This window comes from Paramisgurnus dabryanus, chromosome 4 (genome assembly GCF_030506205.2).
Source record: "Paramisgurnus dabryanus chromosome 4, PD_genome_1.1, whole genome shotgun sequence".
Taxonomy (NCBI): domain Eukaryota; kingdom Metazoa; phylum Chordata; class Actinopteri; order Cypriniformes; family Cobitidae; genus Paramisgurnus; species Paramisgurnus dabryanus.
In genome coordinates this window covers 25,716,682-25,740,371 of record NC_133340.1, presented here as the reverse complement: position 1 = coordinate 25,740,371, position 23,690 = coordinate 25,716,682, and the positions used below count along the sequence as shown (strand labels likewise).

The window sequence follows — 23,690 nt, the reverse complement described above, 5'->3', positions numbered from 1 at the left end:
CAAATACTCACACACAACCAAATACAGAAATTTGCTGCAAATACTCACAACAGAACCAAATGTGTGAACGCTCTGCAAATACCCACAACACAACCAAATGTGTCTCCAAATACTCACAACACGACCAAATGCAGGAACACGTTGCAAATACTCACAACACAACCAAATGTGGGAACACTCTGCAAATACTCACAACACGAACAAATGCAGGAACGCGGTGCAAATACTCACACACAACCAAATACAGAAATTTGCTGCAAATACTCACAACACAATCAAATGCAGGAATGCTCTGCAAATACTCACACACATCCAAATACAGAAATTTGCTGCAAATACTCACAACAGAACCAAATGTGTGAACGCTCTGCAAATACCCACAACACAACCAAATGTGTCTCCAAATACTCACAACACGACCAAATGCAGGAACACGTTGCAAATACTCACAACACAACCAAATGTGGGAACACTCTGCAAATACTCACAACACGATCAAATGCAGGAACGCGGTGCAAATACTCACACACAACCAAATACAGAAATTTGCTGCAAATACTCACAACACAATCAAATGCAGGAATGCTCTGCAAATACTCACACACATCCAAATACAGAAATTTACTGCAAAAATCACAACAAAACCAAGTAAAGAAAAACGTAGGCTGCGAATTCTCAAAACACAACCAAATACAAAAAATTTCTGCAAATACTCACAACACAACCAAATGCAGAAATGCTCTGCAAATATTCACAACCAAACACAAAAATTTTCTGCAAATACTCACTCACAACACAACCAAATGTGTGAACGCTCTGCAAATACTCACAACACAACCAAATGCAGGAAACGCATTGCAAATATTCACAACCAAATACAGAAATTTGCTGCAAATACTCACAACACAACCAAATGCAGAAATTTGCTGCAAATACTCACAACACAACCAAATGTGTGAACACTCTGCAAATACCCACAACACAACCAAATGTGTCTCCAAATACTCACAACACAACCGAATGCAGGAACATGTTGCAAATACTCACAACACAACCAAATGTGGGAACACTCTGCAAATACTCACAACACGAACAAATGCAGGAACGCGGTGCAAATACTCACACACAATCAAATACAGAAATTTAATGCAAAAATCACAACAAAGTAACACGTAGGCTGTGAATACTCAAAATACAACCAAACTAAAAAATTCTCTGCAAATACTCACCACACAACCAAATGCAGAAATGCTCTGCAAATATTCAAAACCAAACACAGAAATTTGCTGCAAATACTCACAACACAACCAAATGTGTGAACGCTCTCCAAATACTCACAACACAACCAAATGCAGGAAACGCATTGCAAATATTCACAACACAACCAAATACAGAAATTTGCTGCAAATACTTACAACACAACCAAATACAGAAATTTGCTGCAAATACTCATAACACAACCAAATGCAGGAACATTCTGCAAATTCTCACAACACAACCAATACAGAATACTGCTGCACATACGTACAAACCAACCTAGTAAAAAAAGTGTGGTGCACACTAGGGATGCTTAACGATTAATAGCGATTAATCTATAGCAGAATAAAAGGTTTTGTTTACATGAGATATGTGTGTGAACTATATATAATAAATTTGTATAAATAAATGCAGACACATGCATGTATATATTTAAGAAATGTTTACATGTGTATACACATTTGTATATTTATGTATAATTTATATTATATATAAATACCTAATATATAAATATTTTTTTTTCTAAAAATTATACATGCATGTGTGCATATTTATATATACATAATTATTATACACAGTTCACACACGTATATGATGTAAACAAACACTTTTATTTTGCTATAGATTAATCGTGATTAATCGTTAAGCATCCCTAGTGCACACACAACACAACCAAATGCAGAATACTCACAACCAAATACAGAAACCTGCTGCAAATACAACACAATCAAATAAAAAAACGCTCTGCAAATAATGAGAACCAAATGCTATATTTATTAATATTATATGTTGTATAATGTGTGTATATTAGGGATGTGCATTTATGTCATTTTTTCATTTCGATTAATCCATAGGTCTGAAAAACGAGTACTCGATTAACTGGGCACAGGGCAATCAAAGGGGCAGGGCATATACGTCATGGTGAAAATGAACAATTAAAAACACTGGCTGTGTCGTGTCGTCCTCTCACCTGTTCTCAGTCAAGATATGCTCGTATCGCTCTCTGGTATCTCTTGACATTTGATGTTTAAATATGAGATCCGATACTTGTGACGGCGCTGTACATTTTGCATCTGACTGATTGTATTTTCGTCCTACCGAAAATGTATAAATATATTTAAAATTAATTTTATTGTATGTATATAATGAATTTGCTTAATTCAGTCCATTGAAATGGAAAAGCTGGATTTTTCAACTGACAGGTCTTGGTGTGGTTTTTGGGGGGTCTTATCCGGACTCCAACTCTGACGCACAGTTACACACATTAAAACATTAATATGTCCTATCAAACGGTTTGTTTAGCACCACACCTCACACATAAAAATAGTCTGGCATAGCCCTAAGGCAGTTTAATTTGAGTCGAGAGCATTGTTAGTCCTAATTTACAACAATTAGGGTTGTGAGTGTATTTTGAATGTATATTTATAAGGATAATATCAACAGGTAAACTGCTTGAGGGTTGTATGTGCCGTTTTATTAAACGACCAGTTTCCAATACCTATTTCTAATTGTGCTACAAGTCAAACGGGAACAATGGTGAGCTTTTAAAGGGCAACTTCTTCAACAAGTTTATCCAGTTCAATTTAATAGCGCAATTACTTTCCAGCGCAGTCGTTTGGCTCATATCAGGAGTATTTGTTTTGGAGTTCTGCGGTTGCCCTCGTTAACGTTTGTGACTGGGAGAAAGAAAAACTGGCTCCAAATCAGCGTGGAGAAGCAGCAACATTTGCTGGAGCTAATAACACTGGAGGCACTTTTCTCATTTATTTGACCCAACATCATGGTGCAATTTGGTTTTATCACCGACGGAATACTTACAGAGCGGCTGTACGATTTCCTGTAACAAACACGTGTGTTGTGCCATTAGAGTGAGTGATTTCACACAGCGGGTTGCCAGTTGTGCATAAGTTCACTTATTGTGAGAAAAAAAAACAAATTTTAATGGAAACGTTGAACCGAAACGCTCAGTTATTGAGCGCTGTTGTGAGTTTATTGGTTTTCTGTGTTTGAAGGAACAGTTTAGCAAACGAAAATCATCTCATTGTTACCGCAAATGTACATAACTTCCTTTATTTGTAGACATGCGAAAGATTCATTGTTTTTATTAAAAAAATTGATGATACAAAAAGCAATCATCTTAAATGTAATCCGTACGCCTAATAATGTCTTCTGGTGCAACTAAACTCAAATTACTGTGTATTACTGTAAATATTATTGTAAAATAAATATTGAGAGAATTTTCATTTTTGAGTAAGCTTAGTTCCTTGGTTACTAACAGTAATAATACAGTAATATCAAAGATAATACAAAGGATTCTTTGAAGTACAGGAAACCTAAGTTTATGTAACCCAGGACCTGATGACTTATAATGGGCTGTTTGTTTTCATGTAGACGGTCATGTGATCAGGTCACGAGCACTTTAGGTCCAAAGGCACATTCAAAAGAGCCGAACCAGGCATATGGTTTATTAGCAAACCCTGACTCACGTTTATAATGTTCAAATGAGTCCACCGAGTTCCTCGGGGTTCAACGCTAGACACGCAAGCGTAGTAGTCCACCTCTGTGAAGATGCATAATATCGTAAAATCCCAAATGCCCAGGGACATCCATTAAGTAAATTCAAAGCTAACTCACCATGTCTCCATCTCCAGTCAGCTTGACTCGTCGGAGTTAAATAATACAAGCTATTTCAACACGGGAGATCAATGAGATATGTGCCCAGCGCGAAGCCGAATTTCACATAAAGTACCCCGCGCTGCAGCGATATTAGATAAATGAGATCAAAATTACATTACCGAGGTCTTTATGGAGCTGTGAAAAAAACATCGCCCACAGGTATGTTGCTTGGCCTCGTAATTCGCTACAGAATTGTTACCATCTGGATTGACGTTGAGGAATGTTTCTCTCTTAAAAACCTCAAAGCAAATGATACAAGGAAAATGCCATGTTCATAACCTCGTTTAGTATTAGTGGACGCTCACACGTGCACGCACAAACTCGCAGGCTCCCAGGAATATCGGAACGGAGATAAAACTGGATCTTGAGTCTGAAGGATCTCTGTCTATCAGTTGCTTAATTGTCAACTCATATGTATGTGCCATGAAGAAGTATTCACTTTCTTTTAGTGATCACTTTACAGTAAATCAAAATTAAAAGGATGAGCCATCCAGGAAAAAGTGCAGACTGAAGTCTTATAATACAATGATGAGATTTGACGCATCATTTCATTTAATGATTTTACATTGATATCAATCTTTGACATGATCTTACTCAGTCGATATTAAAGGTATAATAGTTATATTTGCACAGAATGTTATGTAGCATGATTTTATGTAAAAAAACAGTAAGTCACAAAAATGACTTTAGCTGGGTTTTCACAGGCAGGATCACATGGGTGATTCTCACGAAAACTTGTCAAGCATGAAAATGTAAAAATTGCTTAAATTTACTTTTTTTCCCACCAGACATTGAAAAACAAAGTCTGGAGTAAATGGGAACATTAATTTAAACACTTTTACTTATCATTTAACACTTTTTGTAACATAATTTTAAAAATTAGTCCTAAAAAATCTCATTACCGCAACAGTCAGAAAACATCAACACTGACATATTTTCAAAATGACATGACAAACCTGAAAGAACATAATTTGGAGATTCTGCACATGCATTTAAAATCAAAATATTATGCTTCTATTAATTAAATTAACATTAAATAAGCATCTGTTGCTGTAATGATAATCAAAATGTCGTGTAGGCATTCTGACAAGACAATATTTCAAATTAACTGTAAAAAAATGATCTTACCTGGTAGCCATCTTGAAGTAACTGTTCCATGTGCTTGGTCACTCAAAATCAAACTTTATTAAAATTCTGTATGTGTGCTTAAACTGTTCTCAAAAAGTGTTGCGTAGGATGAGAACATCAGGCATGGACAAATCATTACCCACAGAAATACAAAAACATACGAAAGCCAAGAGAGGTCATCCACATTTTTATTTATGCTGCTTGTTTTCTCATGATCTCGAGATAACAAAAGTTGTTTTCATGTTATCCTAACATGATAATCCAAATGCCATAATGTAATTTCCTGTCCATAATATTCGTTTATTTTGAAGTGGACAGCTGATGCATATATGAGTTGGGTTACCACGCGTAGCTCATTGTCGATAGACTTAATAAATAGATAAAGTTTGATGTTCATGAATTTAGGTACCATCTCTAAAGTAACAATGTACACGTTTCTATCTTCAATAGTATTTAACAGTTTATTTGAATAAAAATAAAAAATCTAAAAAAAGTGTGCATTATAGTTGACAACCACATGAACACTTTACAGTTGGTTTTGTGACTGTTTGTTGACTTTAAGTAATTCCATTTTAATGCTGTGGAAACGTATATGGAGTTACTTTATAGACGGTCCCTAAATTCACCGCGCTATCAAATGGTGAATTATTGGCAAATCTGTTTCATCTTGAGCGAATCCCTGATCCAAGTAAAATCTCATTTGTTCATTCATGCTAATTTAGCTAAATATGCTTTTGCTGTCTAGAAATTATGTTATTTTGTAAGCTTTAATCACATCACAAGAATACAACTATATCGAGATAAGGAGAATTAAGTCGTGATCACGAGAAAACAACAAAGCAAAAATAAATATAGTACACGAACTCTATCGGCTTCAAACTACCAAATTACTAATTGAGCAGCTTAACAACTGAGGTAATGTAATGAATCTACCTGTTAATACAACAAACTGTCGTCTCCGCCCTTCAAAGAGTGGACACAGATTGTGAGAGATGCTGCGTAGCGGGCGGGAAATCACGAAGTGGATTACCAGAAACAGTGGATCTTTAGACGAGCGGTAACAGAACACTTTGACCCGGGTTGGCGGTTGGTGAGAGGGGCACCTCAGCTGATTAGGGCAGAGGGGCAGTTGATCTAGCCACCGGGCCACCCCCCTGTGCACGGCCCTGATAAAAGTATAAGCTGAAGTGTCAAGTTTTTATGTTAAACTCCCCTTCCACTTGAGCAATAGCAGGCAGCTGCAGGATCTTAAACCTAAATAAAATTAAAAAGCTCAAGATTTGTTTTGTGCCAAGAGAGGTCACACTAAATACTGACTGATGCCTGAAGAAGACATTTTGTTCTGAAAATTGTTTTGTTTTTAATTTTGTGTACATATTTCCTGTATTTTCTGTTTAGAATGAAAAATAAATATTAAAACTTTGCTAAAACAACAAAGCTGATGGTGGTGGCCTAAGACTTTTGCACAGTACTGTATAACTAATGGATGCAAATGTTGAAAAAATCGCCTTTAAAGTTGTCCAAATGAAGTCCTTAGCACCACATATTGCTAATGATAAATGCATTTTCATTTTGATATATTTACGGTAGGACATATCTTTATTAAACACGATCTTTATTTAATATCTTAATGATTTTTGCCATTTAAAAAAACCCAGGGTCACATATTGTAATATAAATAATAACATTATTAGTGTACAGCTCTTGCTTATACTTTATAGGGGCGGTTTACCAGACAGGACTTAAGCCTAGTCCCAGACTAACTTAAATGTTAGTGTTGTCTTGACTGAAAACAACTTGCTCTGACATATCTTAAAATAAATCAGTGTGAGTCTTGTCTGAAGATGCACACCATAAATGTGTATTTATAAATTTATTATTTTTTATTTATACATTTATTAATATTTACAAATTATGCTTTTAAAAATGACTTAAATATCCTAATTTAGGTATAAAACTCAAAATGTTTTAATTAGAGTCACAAAAGTCCAAATTCTCTAAGGATTATTTGGCTATAAGGCACATTGATGATTACCTTATTTACAATTTCGTGTGACATCATCTCCAACGAAAATTATGTTGTTTAAATTCATATTTAATTTGAAATGAAATCATGATTCATACAGATTAAATAATTACGACTTTGTTTATCATGTTGTATGTTTGTTTAAAGCTTCAACTTAAGTTTTGCCCGTCTAACATCATCTATGTTCATCTAAGTTATTTATTTTCTTTATGTGGGTTGACGTCAAACTGACATTACCTGTAAAATCGTACCCAGCAGCTCTAATTATAAATCATTATTTTAAGCTTAGTTTTATGAATACTAATTATGTATGTGCTCGCTCAGTAATACATTTTTTGTTATTGCAATTAGTTATACATAATCTGCTTGTATCAAGACGACTTCGACATCAAGAGCTGTTCCTATCTCTTTTTGAAGGCCGAATTAAACACATTCCTGAACACTAAACAACATCACTGACCCGTCAACACGGATGAAGGGCCGGCGAGAGAGCAGCGAGGGCACCTGAGGTTTCGCCAGGAGCCGCCCGCCGCCTCGTCGCCCCCACACCCAGCCACCGTACGAGAAAAAGCTGTTGTTAATAAAACCTTAAAAGAGAAGGATGAAAAGGAGGAGAAATTGAGCAGCCCGGGCTGTATTATTTCTTCTCCGTGAGGGAGCTGCCCTCTCACCGGGCAGCCCAGCAGTGTAAGCCCTTCGGGGAGGGAGGCGTGAGGGCAGAAGAGGAGGGATGATGGGATGGGCTTTGGATGAGTATTTGACCACTGCTGCCCCTGGGGCAAAGCAAATAATTTGCTTCTCACAGCCTTCAAAGGGAGGCAATTACACTTAAGTAACGGTATGAATAGATTGTCTTGCCGGGAGGAAAACAGAGGATTGCTTTGAGGGAGATACCACACCTCATTCAAACATGTATAATCAAACAAGCACGTCGAAATTTGGAGCAGCGCACGGACAAAATTTGATTCCAGCACGAGAGAGAGAGATTATTAGAAACTCTTTTGAGTTCTACCTCGCATGCAGAGAGAGGACTATAGGGCTCAGTAGGCAAATGGAGATCACAGCAGCTGCCAGAGCTGTTAGCCAAAGCGTCCTACGGAGATGAAGAAAAGAGGATGCGAGGCCTTTCAGTTCGCTGCCACTTAGTAACAGCAGTCTTGTGGAAAGGTCCGTGGAACGGGGGAGAAAATCCCCCTACAATTGAACATTAGAGGTCTATATCTTTATTCTATACGGCGTGAAGTCAATGAGACGAAACGAAAAGCGGCGCTATAATGTGTGTTAGCACGGACAGAAGTATTGCGAAACAGGACGTGGAAATGAATGTCCCGGCTGGGTGCCATCTTTAAGAATGCAGATATGAGCGTCCAGGGTCATACGTGGCAGATGTTGTGCGGAAAAGCAGAAATGCACAGGGACAAAAGATATCCGTGGTGTGAGAACAGCCAGCTTCGATGTTATTCAGAGCAGCTAATTGCATTTAGTTTGGCATCGTTATTAAACTTAACTGTGCATAACAGAACAAAACATAAAAATAAATGCGGTTATGCATTTCGAAATGATCACTTAATGGATGCACTTTTATGGCGACACAAATAATACCTATAATCTGCCATCATCCCATTCCGTGTGCATTGCAGTGCATTCTGGGATTGCTTCCTGCTACTAAAATGCACATCATATTAGAAAATATTGTGACGTTTCTTGTTACTCACACAGTAGCCCAATTGATGTTTCACAGTGAAAGGAGTAATCTAAGGGTTAATCTCTTCATCAATTCCTCATAGCCGCTGCTAATTACTCCACTCTTGATAACAGACCTCAGATAAGTCTTTGAAATGCAACAAGTCAATTACCTGTAAGGTGGATTAATGTAAGCTCACAGGGCCTGTGATCTTCCTCTCGACCCGCCCCTCCCTCTCCTCCACATTCTCCTTACACAGCAAGACGCATAGGCCTTTAAGGCATTACCCACGCATCTCATTTACATCGCCCTGCAGACAATTATCACACTTAGAAAAGTACAATTGTGTTTTCTACCTCATTAAGCAATAGAGCAACAAAGGCCTGGTTCCTTCTTCTTCCTCTCTCTCGCTCGCTCTCTCTTTTTCTCTCTCTCTCTCTCTCTCTCTCTCTCTCTCTCTCTCTCCTGTGTTGTTTCCCGTATGCATTCTGTCCAAGAGAAGTGGAAAAACGTGAAATGAGTGAAGAGTGAAATACACTGTAGGTCTTTTGAAATGCACATATATCCTGAAACAACAGGATATGTCAGGATTTAAAAACACTCGGGTGTCCTCTCATATACAACAATGCTGGGTTGTTTCCATGGTTGGGTAAAATATGAACAAACCCAACTGTTTTGGTTTGAATTAACCTGTTAGGTTTTTCAACCTATCGTTGGGTAACATATGGACATTTATAGGTTAATTTAAATTAATTTGGGTTTATTTATATTTTAAACAAACATAAAACAACCCACACTCTAAAACAGACTCTAAAACAGCGAAAAAATCGATAAATTTATTTGTGTCCATGGCACGAAATTCAGCTTTTTTCGTGTCCGTCGCACAAATTTCTATAAATAGTTTTTCGTGTCGGTTGCACAACTTTCTTTTTCGTGTCATTTTATTTATTGTTCTCTCATTGTTTTTTTCCTATTTTCGGACAATTGTCGCTTGGGGTTGGGGTCACTTTCTGTTACATTTTTAGACATCCTAACCCAAACCCCAACTCTAACCCCAACTCCAGGTGAGAATAGTTTTAAAGGTGGAAGAAAAACATGTAGAAACCAATCCATTAAAGTACATCCTAACCCAAACCCCAATTCTAACCTGAACCCCAAGCGACAATGATTAAAAAATAGGGGGGATTGAAAAAAAAACAATACATAAAATGACACGAAAAATAAAGTTGTGCCACGGACACGAAAAACTATTTGTGCTAAATGACACCAAATAGACATTCGTGCTCAAAAGGCGTGCCGTGGACAGAAATAAATGTAACAAATTTTGTGACTATAACACGAATTTCCGTGAGATCATGTTGCTCTAAAAATGCTGGGTTATTTTCAATCCTACTTGACAAATTAAGTTAAACTTGTTTTTATAAGTTATGTCAACTTACAAGTCAAAACGTAAAATAGAAGGTGGAATTGACTTTCATAACCAAGTTGATTTAACTTCATACTGCATTTGGGTAAAAACAACCCAGCATTTTGGGTTGAAACAAACCTTTTTTTTTTAAAACAGCTTTTTTTAAAGTGCATATTAAGAGATTCAAAAGTTAGCCTATATTTATATATTTTATTTTATGTTTGATGCTGTGGTGTTGTTGGACGTGGGAATTAAGAGAGGGTCTTTTAATTGTCGTGTTTGTTTTGTTTTACGGGGCAGGTTGGAGACGGCCCCATTTTTTCCTCATAACTGTTAAAGCCCAATAAATAAAATGTTAGGGAACTAAATATACGAGCTGCAAAGAAATCGCTGACTCCTGCAATTATACAAAGCAACAACTTTTCGAAAAACTACAAGTGTCACCTTGACCAAATAAAGAAAGAACGAAACTGGTCTGGGATCAGCGTGGATGCTGTGAAACAGACATCTGCCCCGAGACCAGCGGCTCCAACCTCCTGCCTCGAGTCCTGTGAACGCTGTTAAAAGCTCAGCGCTCCCTCTCTTTTCTCATTGACAGAGACCAAAGACTGTTTATTCAAAGAGTCATTTCAACCCACCGGCCCCCTGGTGCCTGGCTTTTTCATGGTAAAACTTTCAAATTGTAATCTCAGGAGAACCAAGCACACATATTTGTTCAGGCCTGATCTCCCACATAATCAACTGACACCAGATGGTAAGCCAAAGAAGATGCCAGTGGACGTATAAAAAATGCCATCATAAGAATAATGGAGAATCAATGTTATTTTATGAGTCTCTTGAAAGCCCTTACATTTGAACTCCCCGGGCAAATTTCCCACCTAAATAACCTTTCGAATCAAAGCTTTGCTTTCGTTTTCCATTGCAAGACAAAAGACATGCCTTATTATAAAATTGCACCCATGAGACCATCAAACCCTGATCACAAGAGACCCCCACCATAACCCTTTTTGTCACACCATCTTGCACAACAAGGCGGGTGCTGTGTGAATACTCCCATTAAGCGGCTTGAAATACAAACTCATGAATTCAAATGCAGATCACATCACCTGACTTCATGAACTGTATGAGTTCAGAGTTCAAAGGGGAACTAGCAGGCAAAGTTTTCATTTTAGCCACATGATCTGTGATCAGACACGCACAAATTTGTCTATTGGTGGAGTGTATTAACTGCGAAGCGTCACAAACAAAACGTTTTTCTATATTTCAATATCTAACTCAATACTCCAATGCAACATTGAGGGAAAAATACCCACTGTGATTCTTTCCAAGTGCTGGAATTCATACAATAGCTCGCGGTTCAGATGTGACCCCAGCAGTTAAAGCATAATTTAGGCAAGTGTGGGAGTCTTTGTGTAAAATAACACAGTGGATCTTTGGTCACCAACAACCTATGAAATCGTGGAGACATTCCTGGTTTTTGTGTGTGACCATGGAGCCGCCACAGTGGCGTGCATACACATACACAATCGTGCATACACACATTTTCAATCATGGATGATTTGTGTAAATATAGAATGGCCTTAGTAGCATTTACAAATATAGCTGCTCATAAATATAGACACAAATAGGCTTCGTTTCAATAAAATCCTTTTTACAATTACGTTTTTAAGTTGAATGAACTTGAATTTACAATGAATTTAAACTATAAAAATAAAGTTGAATTAGGTTATACTTTATTTTTATAATGTATCACAACTCCTCACTAGTCAAGAAAGTTTAAATTAATTGTAAATTGCAACCACTGGTGTCAAAAGTATTCACATTTATTAATCAGGTAGAATAGTTGGGTTTAAAAAGACTTCTGTAGAATCAACTCAAGCTTTTAACTCAAGTAAAAGTGTAAAAGTACTGGTTTCCAAACTACTTAAAGTATTCAAATAAAAGTAATGTAAAGGAAAAAATAAAAAAGCTTAGGCCACGCCACATGGGCCTCTTGTCTTGTGCATTACCCTATACCTCTTCAAAAAAACAAAAAAAATTAAAGGCAATAATAACTATAATGTTATATTAAAATGTTAATGTTTTAAAATTTGCAATGCACTAGGCTATGTTTCAGCCGCATATATGACCATTGAAAAGGAACGCATCAATGCAAAACATTTAATGAGCCAGCCCAGAAGTAAAGAAATGATAACTTTTAAGAAATAATCTTTTTTGAATAACGATCCCAACACTGGGTACGTCCTCCCTGCTGGGGTGTGACTTGATTTGTGTCATGTGCAGGCGCGATGGATCGCATACAAACCAAAAGGGTGTTGGAATGGTATATGTTTATACTTCTCATCCAACCACAATCAAATTCACTCTATCCAGATGGCATGATTTATCTGGATAGGTGTTTTTTTTAACAAGCCGGAATGAAATAGGATTAACAAGGCTATTTTTCAAATGTAATGAGTAGAAAGTACAGATAATTATTCTAGTAAAGTATAGATACTAGGGCTGGGTATTGATTCAGATGTTCCGGATCGATTCGATTTCGATTCTCGGTTCGATTGCGATTCTCTGAGCGGTTTTATACTCGGTTATCGATTCGACTCAATGAATATAGATTTAATACAAATACTATATTTATAAAAAAAAAACAGTGAACATAAGTTTACAAGTGGGTAATTAATAAAAAGAAATTAAGAGCCACCAAGTGTATTACACTTTTTTATTTTAGGTACACTTGGGTACATTAAAACAGAACCCAATTTTCAAATGCATACAACTATGTTAAATACAATACAATTTTGATGTTAGATGAAAAATGTATGCTGAAAAAAGTCGCATTCCTTTTTTCAAACAGGATTAGGTTATTTCATAAAAAAAATCGATTTGTGGCCTTTGAGAATTGATTTTTAATCGATCACGTAAAAAAAAAACAAGTAATCGAAAAATCATTTTTTTTGTCCAGCCCTACGGAGCCCCTAAGGGGACATGGAGAAAAAATTAAATAAAGTTTAGTTTCATGTGCTCACGTGAAACTTTCATGTGCTCACGCGAAACTTTCATGGTTTTAAGTTTATTTTTGCGTGCTAACGTGAAGCTATCGCGCGAGCACGTGAAACTATCGCGTGCTCACCTGAAACTATCGCTCGTCCACGTGAAAGCGAAAGTTTCAAAAAAAAAAAATCTGCACATGAAGGTTTTGCGTGAGCACATGAAAGTTTCACGTTGGCACATGAAAGTTTCACGTGAGCACATGAAAGTTTCATTTGAAGCACAAAATTTCTACTTAAGTAAGGTGACAAAGTATTTGTACTTCGTCACTTGACACCTCTGATTGCAATAAGGAATTTTTACAGTGTAGACTAAAAAAGTTGATTAAGTTGTTTTTAAGATGAAAAAACTTACATTTTTAGGTGGTACCAATTGAAGTATTTTTTTAAGTTGAAACAACTTTTCACTTTTTAGTAAGCTTTCTTGCTGTATACTACCTTAATAGGCAGCTTCCTTATAACAGAACCCAATAAGTGACTGATTTAGAATGCTCTGCATATTTGGCAAAGCTGTTACTAAGCTAACGCTATGAGAGAAAAAGTAATACGTTGGTGATCGTTTTATCCACTGTCTATGGACAAAACAGAAAACAACAGGAACTTTCATCACCTACTGAAGACAATGTTTGTTTACAGAGAATAACACATCTATCTATTAGTTGAGTAAGATAATCGCTGATCAGATCTGCCATCTGTTTCATAACACTGCCAGATACTCCCTATTATTATTATGTTTCTCTCTGGTGAAATTAGTCACCATTTCTGTCTCAACCTGTAGCTTAACAATCTATCTGAACGACAATAGCACAAGAAGAAATTACGGGGTTTAATTTTATACGTGCATTTTATACACTGTCAGGAAAAATTGTTAAATATGTATCCTAGCTGTCCCTGGGGTGATACCCTTTCAAAAATTAAAGCTTTTGGAGTTCTTCTTCTTCCTTTATTTCTTAACGCCATTCCAGCATCTACGGCTATATTCATGGCGAGAACCAGGTTATCCATACACAAGTTGGGGAAGGGACAATTTGGTATCTCCAAAACTTGCGTGTTTTTGGCCTGTGGGAGGAAAGCGGAGTACCTGGAGTAAACCCATGCTGACACACGGAGAACATGCAGAAACTCCACACAGAAAGGCCACCTGCCCTAGCCGGGGCTCGAACCGGGAACCTTCTTGCTGTGAGGCAACAGTGCTACCCACTGAGCCTTTTGGAGTTCATATTAGTATTTCAAAGGAACATTTTGGTACCAAATTGATGCATATCTGCACTTAATGTTACATATTAGGACCTTTTTTAAAGGGTACTGCCCCAGTAAAAAAAGTTGAAATTGTTACACAAAGTAACACAAAACTATATGTTGATTTGACACAATCTTTTAGAGTGCAGCTGGGATTCATATTTTAACAATTATTTTAAACAGCAGTTTGGTTTAAACTTAATTTCATTTCTGTAAAAAGTAAATTTATTTTTTTAACATTTTTGTTATTAAACCATGATTATAATTGATAAATTTACTCCAACTTTTTGAAGGTCGGGATGAATTAAAAAGGGATTGAAATGTGCACTTAATTAAAATGCATTCGTTACATTCGAGCAGATGTTTATGGTTTGCATGGATGAAAACTGACCGACGGACTGAATGATTAGTGAAAACAGATATATGTATGAACTCATAAATGGACTGAGAATTCTCGGAATGTCAAGCACAAAACAACCAACATTTAAAGCCGGTTCTGTGCAGCTCAGATGCTGCTAAATCTGACTTGGCCCCTGGTTTTATGAACTGACTGAGTGGTTTCAACCAAGCTTGAAAATGATTGGAAGTGACTCCATGTGAAAAGAGCTGTTATTGGCTATATAAATTACGCAGCCTGCAGAAGTCAGTCCTTGAGAGGGTAAATCTGCTACGCAGATACTGTTGATGGAAACCACATCCTTTTGTCGTAATGAGAACGGCAATGATTATGGCAATGATTATGTGCTTGTATCACTGTGCATGTGTATGTGCTTTTGTATTGGAAAATGTAAACAGTCCTGAATCTTATTGCATTTAATTTGATTCAAACTTATTATTTTGCTACAAGATTCAAATCTAGGCTATTTGACCTTTGGCGACTATTGAATCTATAGAAGAGCAAACAGACCATTTTAGATCAGGTATGACTTGGCAAATTCTGAAGCATCCAGTTAGATCAAATCTAATATAAGTTAAAGTTTTACACGCTTAAAAACAAAGGTGCTGAAAGGGTGACGCTATAGAGCAGCGGTTCTAAAACTGGGGTCCCTAAGATGGTGCCCAGTTTAATCACATTTTATAATTTATCATAAATTCTCAGAAAAAAAGGCTACTAACCAACAGCACTACATTGTATACTTTAATATGTTTTGTTAAAATTAATATTCAAAGTTTTGTAATGTTTTTTGTCTTACATTTTCTTTGGGGGGGGGGCATCAATGGATCCACGGTACATAAGGGGGGGGGGGCGCACGCTTAAAAGTTTAAGAGGAACCATTTTTGGTTTTCCATAAAACATTATAGGTAAATGTTCTTTAAAAAAACATTTATTTCTTACCTTTTCTAGTCTGAAGAACCTGAACATACAAAGAACTGTTATGCGACAGAACTCGAGGTTCGTCATTAAAGCTATTAAAAAGCTCTAGTGATCTCCCTGGTGTAAAAGATTTCCATTATTCAGATTGTTGGGTCGGGTGCAGGGGGTCTTTCTGCGGGACACCGGCGGGTCTGTTATGATATCCACCATGACAGATCTGTCACTCGTGAGGGGAAGCCCCGTTGGCATTTTAGAGAATAGTGGTGTGTCTGAGACCGTCTGCCAAATCGGTTTAGGGTGTTGCCAAGAATGCGTAGGCTAATAAAGTCAAAGCGAATTTACAACCCCAGGATTATTTGTCTGATTAATGAGCAATCATAAATCTACATAATTCAAATGTTATAATAATATACAAGTAATGTATAATATAATTTACAATAAATTATACAGTATAAATGCTATGAATGTTTTATGTATTATAGCCTATAGCAACAATAGTCATATTATATTATTATTATTATTATTATTATTATTCATAATCATAGTCATTTTATGAACATTACTAAATATTTTAGTTATTATTATTGTTGTTTTATGGTTATTATTAGCCTATTAATAATGTGTCAAAGTTGTTTGATGTTTTGAAGAGATAGTTGAGAGTCTTCAAACTTGCACGAGCACTAAAAGTTGGTTCGATGATTTTGTTTGGGAAGGGTGTTCGGAAAAGTAATAGTTCATTTTCCTGACGTCACCGTTTGGCCTCGCAGCTACGCACAGGACTACATATTTGGAGGACAATTGGTTAAGTGGAGTTAAACCGTTGCCTTTTCCTCCTCGAGGTACCTTCGCTTTTGATCGCACCGTCTCTGGCGCCTCGCAAAACGCAGCTCGTCTGGCTCACTAAATGAGAGAGAAGAAAACCCCGCTCGCTTCTCAGCTGAGCCTTTTGTAACCTTAAAAGCCCGTGACATGCCTTAAATTGCCTAAGTATTGTGTAACTTACAGCCCTCTCGAATCAATTTCTGCCTTTACAAAAGCTTTTCTCAATAAAGAGACCGTGAATAGTTTCCACGTAGCCTACCTCAGAAATGTTTTCCCGCGATTAGCACCTATAAGAGTTTGTTCTGCTTTTCTTTTTAATTTATGTAAAAAAATTAGCCTACTACTAAAATTATTACTGAATTTCTAGTAATTTAGCTATAGCTACCCTCTACATGAGTCGTTTAAACAGGCCTAAATGATACATCGTTTTATGCATTTATTTTACCTGTGCCGCAATTGACTTTGTGAACAAAACGGTCCGATTTGCTCTGAATTCCTTTACCAAAAGTCACGGCGTGGAATAATTCCTTTGTGTCTTTTCAATAGCTTCTTAACAGTCGGATACAGATACTTTGAGAGATTCCCCACTGTTTAATTGGGCTAAAATTGGTCTACTTTGTGCCCTGAAGAGTCAAGCGCCCCGAGGCCGTCTATACATCATCTCAGCAAGACATCCGCGATTAAGTACTCATTTTTCTCGATATCCCCTTGATGTCTCGTTGTCAACTTGACCACATGACTTCTAAAGGTTTTTTATGATTGGTCAGAACGCCCCCCAGGGGATTGTCGCGACCAATCAGATCGAGGCTGTTGGACAAGGGGACGCACTGATTGGCGGACCGCATTTCGTGCGTTCTTATAAGTGTACGGAGGCAGCGCAGGACAGTCTATTAGAAGTTGTTGAGACGTGACCGTGTATGCAACAACTTGTGGCTAATGGTTTACGATGAATTCTCCTAAGGGACCCGTTGCGTGTGAAACGACAGCTCGCGAGAAATCCGGCTCGGAGGGCGAGGAAAGCCCAAAGCCGAAAGATATGACCACCGACACGGGACATAAAATCAAGAAGTGCTTACCGTTTAGCGTTGAATCTCTGATGGCAAAGTCAACCTGCCAGGTCGTGTGCTCTCCGGTTCTCCAGCAGCCTTTCCCCCAGAGACTTGGACCGGACCTAATACGGACATACTTTGTAGAGAAAACGAAAGTTTCTGTGGACAGTTTGTCAAACGTGTCGGACGGCTTCAACGATGAAAGTGAAGAATTGAGCGATAAGGAACAGAGCACTTGGTTAAACTCGTCATCTTTTGCATCTCCCCCACGTAAGTAGCCTATTTAAAATAATATAAACTATTATTGGGTTTTGTTTTGTTTTTATTTAGAAGTGTAAATAAGCAAAGCAACTGGTAGCCATTGACTAGCATTGACGATCTCCTTTCTTACCCTTACAAAAATTAGCCATTGTTTTGCTACAAGTAAAACCAAAATCACATTATTACTAGTTACACTATAGTTACCACAAATTAACCATGTGTTGTTGTTTTTTTGTAAAACCAATAACGATTTAATAAATACGCAAAAAGCATGGTTATTATTACACTTTTGCTATTATAAAACCCTGGTTAATTTTCGTAAGAGATTGCTTAGAAATAATATAGGACAAACTACATTTTGTTTGATAATTTATTAATATTATTATCATACACACCATTAGAGTACTTATTTATAACTTCGTAATTATGATTGATACAATTTATGTAGCCTATTGTAAGCCTACAAAAGAGTAATATAGCCTATACGTTTTGGTAGTTTAAAAGTAGGACCAAATATTTAAAAAGTTGCGAAAGTAAAACACTAAAACAGAAAAAGATAGAATGGGAAAGCTTCCAGATTAACTTTCTTTGAGACTAAATGTTTTTCCCTTCATGTTTTCCAGGTCACCCAAGCCCAACACCGTGCCCCTTACGCAAGCACAAGACAAACAGAAAGCCCCGCACGCCCTTCAGCACCTCCCAGCTGCTCTCACTGGAGCGCAAGTTCAGACAAAAACAGTACCTCTCCATCGCCGAACGGGCCGAGTTCTCCAACTCTCTGAACCTCACGGAGACTCAGGTCAAGATTTGGTTCCAGAACCGGAGGGCGAAGGCCAAGAGACTCCAGGAGGCCGAACTGGAAAAGTTTAAATGCGCATCCAAACCCATTCTGGCACCGTTTGCGCTGCCCTTTCCTCTGGGTTCGCCATCATCTCTCTATGGACCACCAGCCAGTTTCCCACGGCCCTTACCGATGCCAGGACTATTTAACGGGCCCGTGTCCTATGGAATGTATTATTTGTCCTAAAACTTTTATATGATTGCTTCTTCCAAACTCGGAATGATTTTAAGAGACTTTAAATTATGTCCACCTGGCGCGCAAAAGTTAAATATTCCAATGTTAAAGTATATAAGGTGAAGATACACATTTTTATAGCCCTTTTTGGTCATACTTTATATTGCAGTGTTTATGTTACTCTTAAATGACAAGTGCTCACTTATACATATACTTAGTAGTATGTAATTATTTTGAGGAACTGTAGTTATTATTACATTAGTAATTAACTATTCTGTTTAAAATATGTAACATGAGCACTGTAATGCAAAGTGTTACCTGTAATAGTTATCAAGTCCGTACATCCGCGAAATCATCCCTCAGATATGAAAATGGATGGAGGTAGACTTCTGTATATTTTAGTGTTTTATTTTCTGTTGTATATTGACGTGCTCTTGTAGAGCAGGTAGACGTGTGTAACTGTTTTAAAATCAATTTCAACTGAGCTTATCCGTCACATGACGAAGTACTTATTGGCCTTATGTTGGAAGTGCCTTGAAAGACCAAATATTTATTAGTCAAAAAATAAAAAGTATTCTTTTATAAATGTAAATATTTTTCCAATTCTATTTTCTTTTTTCTAACCAATGTATTTTAATTGGAAATTTATTTGGAAACTAAGACGCATAAAAGACAAAATAACAGCAAGTTTCCTATAATTATCTGGTAAAGTATTCACCTGGATCCCGCCGAATTGCGCCTTATTATTAAAGTTTACATAGTTTTATGAAAGTCAATATACTGAACTTTATATATTGGTAGGCAAATAAAAATGAACAAGAGAAAAGTTAACATAAATGATTCCGCAATGTGCTCCGCTTTAAATACAACTTTACCTCTCCCACATTGGGATTATTATATCAAAATATAAGACTAAGAAAGAGAATTAAAACTATGCTTAATAATAACAATTAGACAGATAACCTATTAGTCACATCAAAGAAATTTAGGAAATAAACAATTATTTAGTGAAAACCGCTATAATAAAAAACCTGAAAGAGCCCAGCATTTATTACATAACTTGATGATGAATTATGTCTTTGAAATATTTATGTATATATATATATATATATATATATATATATATATATATATATATATATATATATATATATATATTATTCAATTATGCTACAGATAAAACAAATGATAAAGGGTCTCCTCAGTGCGGATTTTTATAAAAGTTTGTGCTTTTGTTTGTGTTTTTATGAAACACCTCTCATCCGGATCATTTCGTTTAGTTTTATTTATTGACATAAATATTGTTTTAATTAAAGCTTCACAAAAAATTCCGATTTATACTTTAAAAGCAAAACATATCAAACTTTTACAGACATTTATCATGCATGCGACTGTTTCTGTCCAGTAGATGGCACCATCGAAACCTCAAGTAGTTAAATCTAGGTTTCTTTTCCGATAACTTTAGTAGATAACTAAACATTAATCTTTTTAAAATATTTGTAATTAATAACTGGATGTAAAGTTGCTATGGCAATAGTTCTCCATCATTGTGCCTGCTTTTGGGATCTCAAAGAACACTATTGAACATCTGGTGCTCTCAGTGATTAATTGAAAAACATCTAAATGAAATCGAAAAGCAACAAGGATTATGTGTTTTGATAAATTTGTTTAATTTCCATCTCTTTAAAACAGCAGCCTATTTCACTTTTAAATAGATTTTTGCATGACATAAATGTTTGACAGAATAAAATAATATTATTTACGTACCCGAATTTGCACAAATCATCGGATTTCTTATAGTTTAACAGTTTTTATCTACTACTTTATTATTATTATTATTGTTATTATTATTATTATTATTATTTATTTATTTATTAATTATTGTTAATTATTTTACATTTGTCCCAACTGCAGAATGATCGAGATGTTTTTGCGATAGTATAGTATAGGTTTATAATGTATGACGTTAACGGTTGACATATATTTTGTAATGTAATTCAATAATTTCATAATTTATTCAAATATATATTAGCCATTTATAATCTCGTGTCATGGGTAAAAAGGTAATTATATATTTTTATAAACTAGTTCTGCCATGATGACATAAATTGTTTGGTCAGTTCCAGAGGTCGGTACTGCAGCAAACAACTGACACGTTCGCCGCCATGTGCATGAACTTCCAGCAGGACGACATTCTCATGCAGGAACGAAACAGTCCACATTGTGCCTGCAAGCATGAAATGGTTTAACTAAGAAAATGTATTATTAAGAAATTCATACACCGTGCAGTGTTGAGCTTGAGGTTCCCACAAGTCTGCACGGATGGAGTGCAACGGTCTGTAAACCCTCCGGAAATACACAGATTACATTCCAAGCCAGTCCAAAGAAAGAAATGCGAGAGAAGTCTGGGACAGAGAAAGACAAAGATGTAAATGTTCAAAATAAACATTTAAAATTGGAAATGAGGTTTAATACATTTCGTAATAGATTTTACACCAATTTAATGACATACAGGCTTAACATGGGCGAAAACCAGGCAAACAGCGATAAACAACTTTATCATCTCTTTAAAAGCTCACCAAAGGCAGAAGCATTGTAAACTAAATAAATGTAAATTCATGAAACTATAGCATTAAACAAAAGAAAAACTTTACGAGACGAATAAATATCAGTCTACTTACCAACAGGATGAACGTTATCACTGTCCTGAATGTGGACACAAGCAGATAGAAACTTTTAAAAAGTCAGTAAAATGTTGATTCGTCACTAATGCTTTAGTTAAATAGGAACTATTGTGGTTCTAAACTACGTCATTTATTTCTTCTGTCAGTTTATTAAGTTTACATATCAAGTATACATTCAAGAGGAAAAAACTGTAAACATACATTGAATATACAAGACTGATTATCTGAGAATTCGAACCCAGTTAACGTGAGAAAAATTGTATATTTTGTGTTAATACACTTTTGCTGGTAAATAGGTGGTAAATAGCACTAAAAGTGGTTCACTGGCTCGTAATCATAGGGGAAACATTTTTTTTGTGATAAACCTATGTGAAACCTGTGTAGCACCTGTGTAAAATTCTGCTATATTGAACAATAAGTGGTGCTATTTAGCACAACTAGTTATACAAGGGTGCTATCTTTAAAATGGTTCCCCTATGATTACAAGCTCTTAGTACACTTCAAAAACAAACGTGCCACTAAAAGTGGTTCACTGGCTCATAATCACATAGGGAACCATTTTTAAGTGCTATATAGCACCTATGTAGCATATAGCGCCTGTGTAGAAGCATTTTGTGCTCTGTAGAACCATAAGTGGAGCTATATCACCCCATATGGTTCTTCATAGGTGCTATATAGCGTTAAAAATGGTTCCCCATCATTACGAGTTTTTGGTGCTAATTAGCACCAGTTAGCTATATGAAAATATTATAAGATTAAAATTAAGTACAAATATTTAAATTTTCACAATACTGCAATATTTTATTTTTCTTTGTTTCAATTTACAATTTTAGCTAAACCATTATTGCTGTATTCTTAGGCACACGAGGCATTATTGTTTTGTTCCAATTCAGATTTGTTACATTTTTCCGGGCTGCTTTGTGAAAATGTTTCATTACTTCACAAAGGACATCATTCACAAACATGATACAAAACTTTAAAGTCTGGTGTAAAACTTAGCAAACGAGTATAACAGTACCAAGGTCATACAGCTTTCATCTGCAACATTTGCGTCAATACATTTTGGCACTTCCTATCTAAATATTTATATAATTTTATGTGTTGTTCTTGAATGTACAATTATTGGCGATTTACACTTTTTTTTTGGTTCTCTGTAAAATTGTTAACTTGATATAGCCTATTTAAGCATATTTTTCGCTACATTTAGAGTTAGGAAGAGAACTAATTCCTCCCAAAAAAAATAAAAAATTACAAACGGTGATATTATATTAGCTTATACCACCGGGCTGTTGAATGCTTCATTCTGATTGGTTGAGAAGTGTTCTATAGGTATTTATTATGGTTCTGTATATACTGCACAATTGGCCTGTCAAATGTCTTAAAAATAGGCACCAGAGCAATGTTTGTGGTGACCATAAGTGGAATAATTGACTCATTACCGCATTACCACCTTGGGTGTGCATTATTTTCTTATAATTCAATGGCCAAGTCAATTATTCTTTCCTTCAGCATACAAAGATCTTCATACTTGACTTAAAAGAAACATTTTGATGCAAAAACTTGCAGTAAATTAATTTGATTATTTTGTCGAGACAAAAATGTGGAAAAACACAAAATTGGACATTCAGTAGAAAGTCTAAACGAGTTTGATGTTGTGAAGGCTAACCTACTTTTTATTCAATGCAGGACAGTACCGGGTGAACCAGAACACAGAGGACATAATGCACATTGAGTTTGTACAAGTAGCATAATTCAACAGAGATAAGAAAACATGAAACAAAAGTCATTGACATTCAAGTAATAGCACTGTTGTAGTTGTTTTGTTCGCTGTTGGGTGGATAACATGGCTACAAACAGCTCTGAACCACAAAGGCCTACATTGTATGAATATTTCAAAATGAAGAGTTTGGTTCCAAAACAAGATATTTATGTTTTTTATCTCGTTTTTTGAATGTGCATTACAATTAAGATGATTCAAACTGCAGTTGTTTTGTTTTGATTTAGGCATTCATAAAAAAATAATACATCTAAGTGGCACAATAAAAACATGATAACATAATAATAAACAGGTTATCTCGTTTT

The 23,690-nt window shown here is 36.0% G+C and overlaps 1 protein-coding gene across 1 annotated transcript; it reads left to right on the top strand.

Moving 5' to 3' along the window:
- The first annotated feature begins 17,352 nt into the window (after positions 1–17,352).
- msx1b (muscle segment homeobox 1b) lies at positions 17,353–19,674 on the top strand. The gene is made up of 2 exons (XM_065295838.2): positions 17,353–17,918; positions 18,533–19,674. Exons 1-2 carry the CDS (start codon positions 17,546–17,548, stop codon positions 18,934–18,936), a joined length of 777 nt encoding a protein of 258 aa, XP_065151910.2. The 5' UTR covers positions 17,353–17,545; the 3' UTR covers positions 18,937–19,674.
- Positions 19,675–23,690: the final 4,016 nt, after the last annotated feature.

Bases quoted from the DNA above. Each gene is read 5' to 3' on its own strand.
- msx1b (XM_065295838.2), top strand. From the start codon at position 17,546: ATGAATTCTCCTAAGGGACCCGTTGCGTGTGAAACGACAGCTCGCGAG. The intron at 17,919-18,532 runs GTAAGTAGCCTA...CATGTTTTCCAG, and splicing joins ATCTTTTGCATCTCCCCCAC to GTCACCCAAGCCCAACACCG.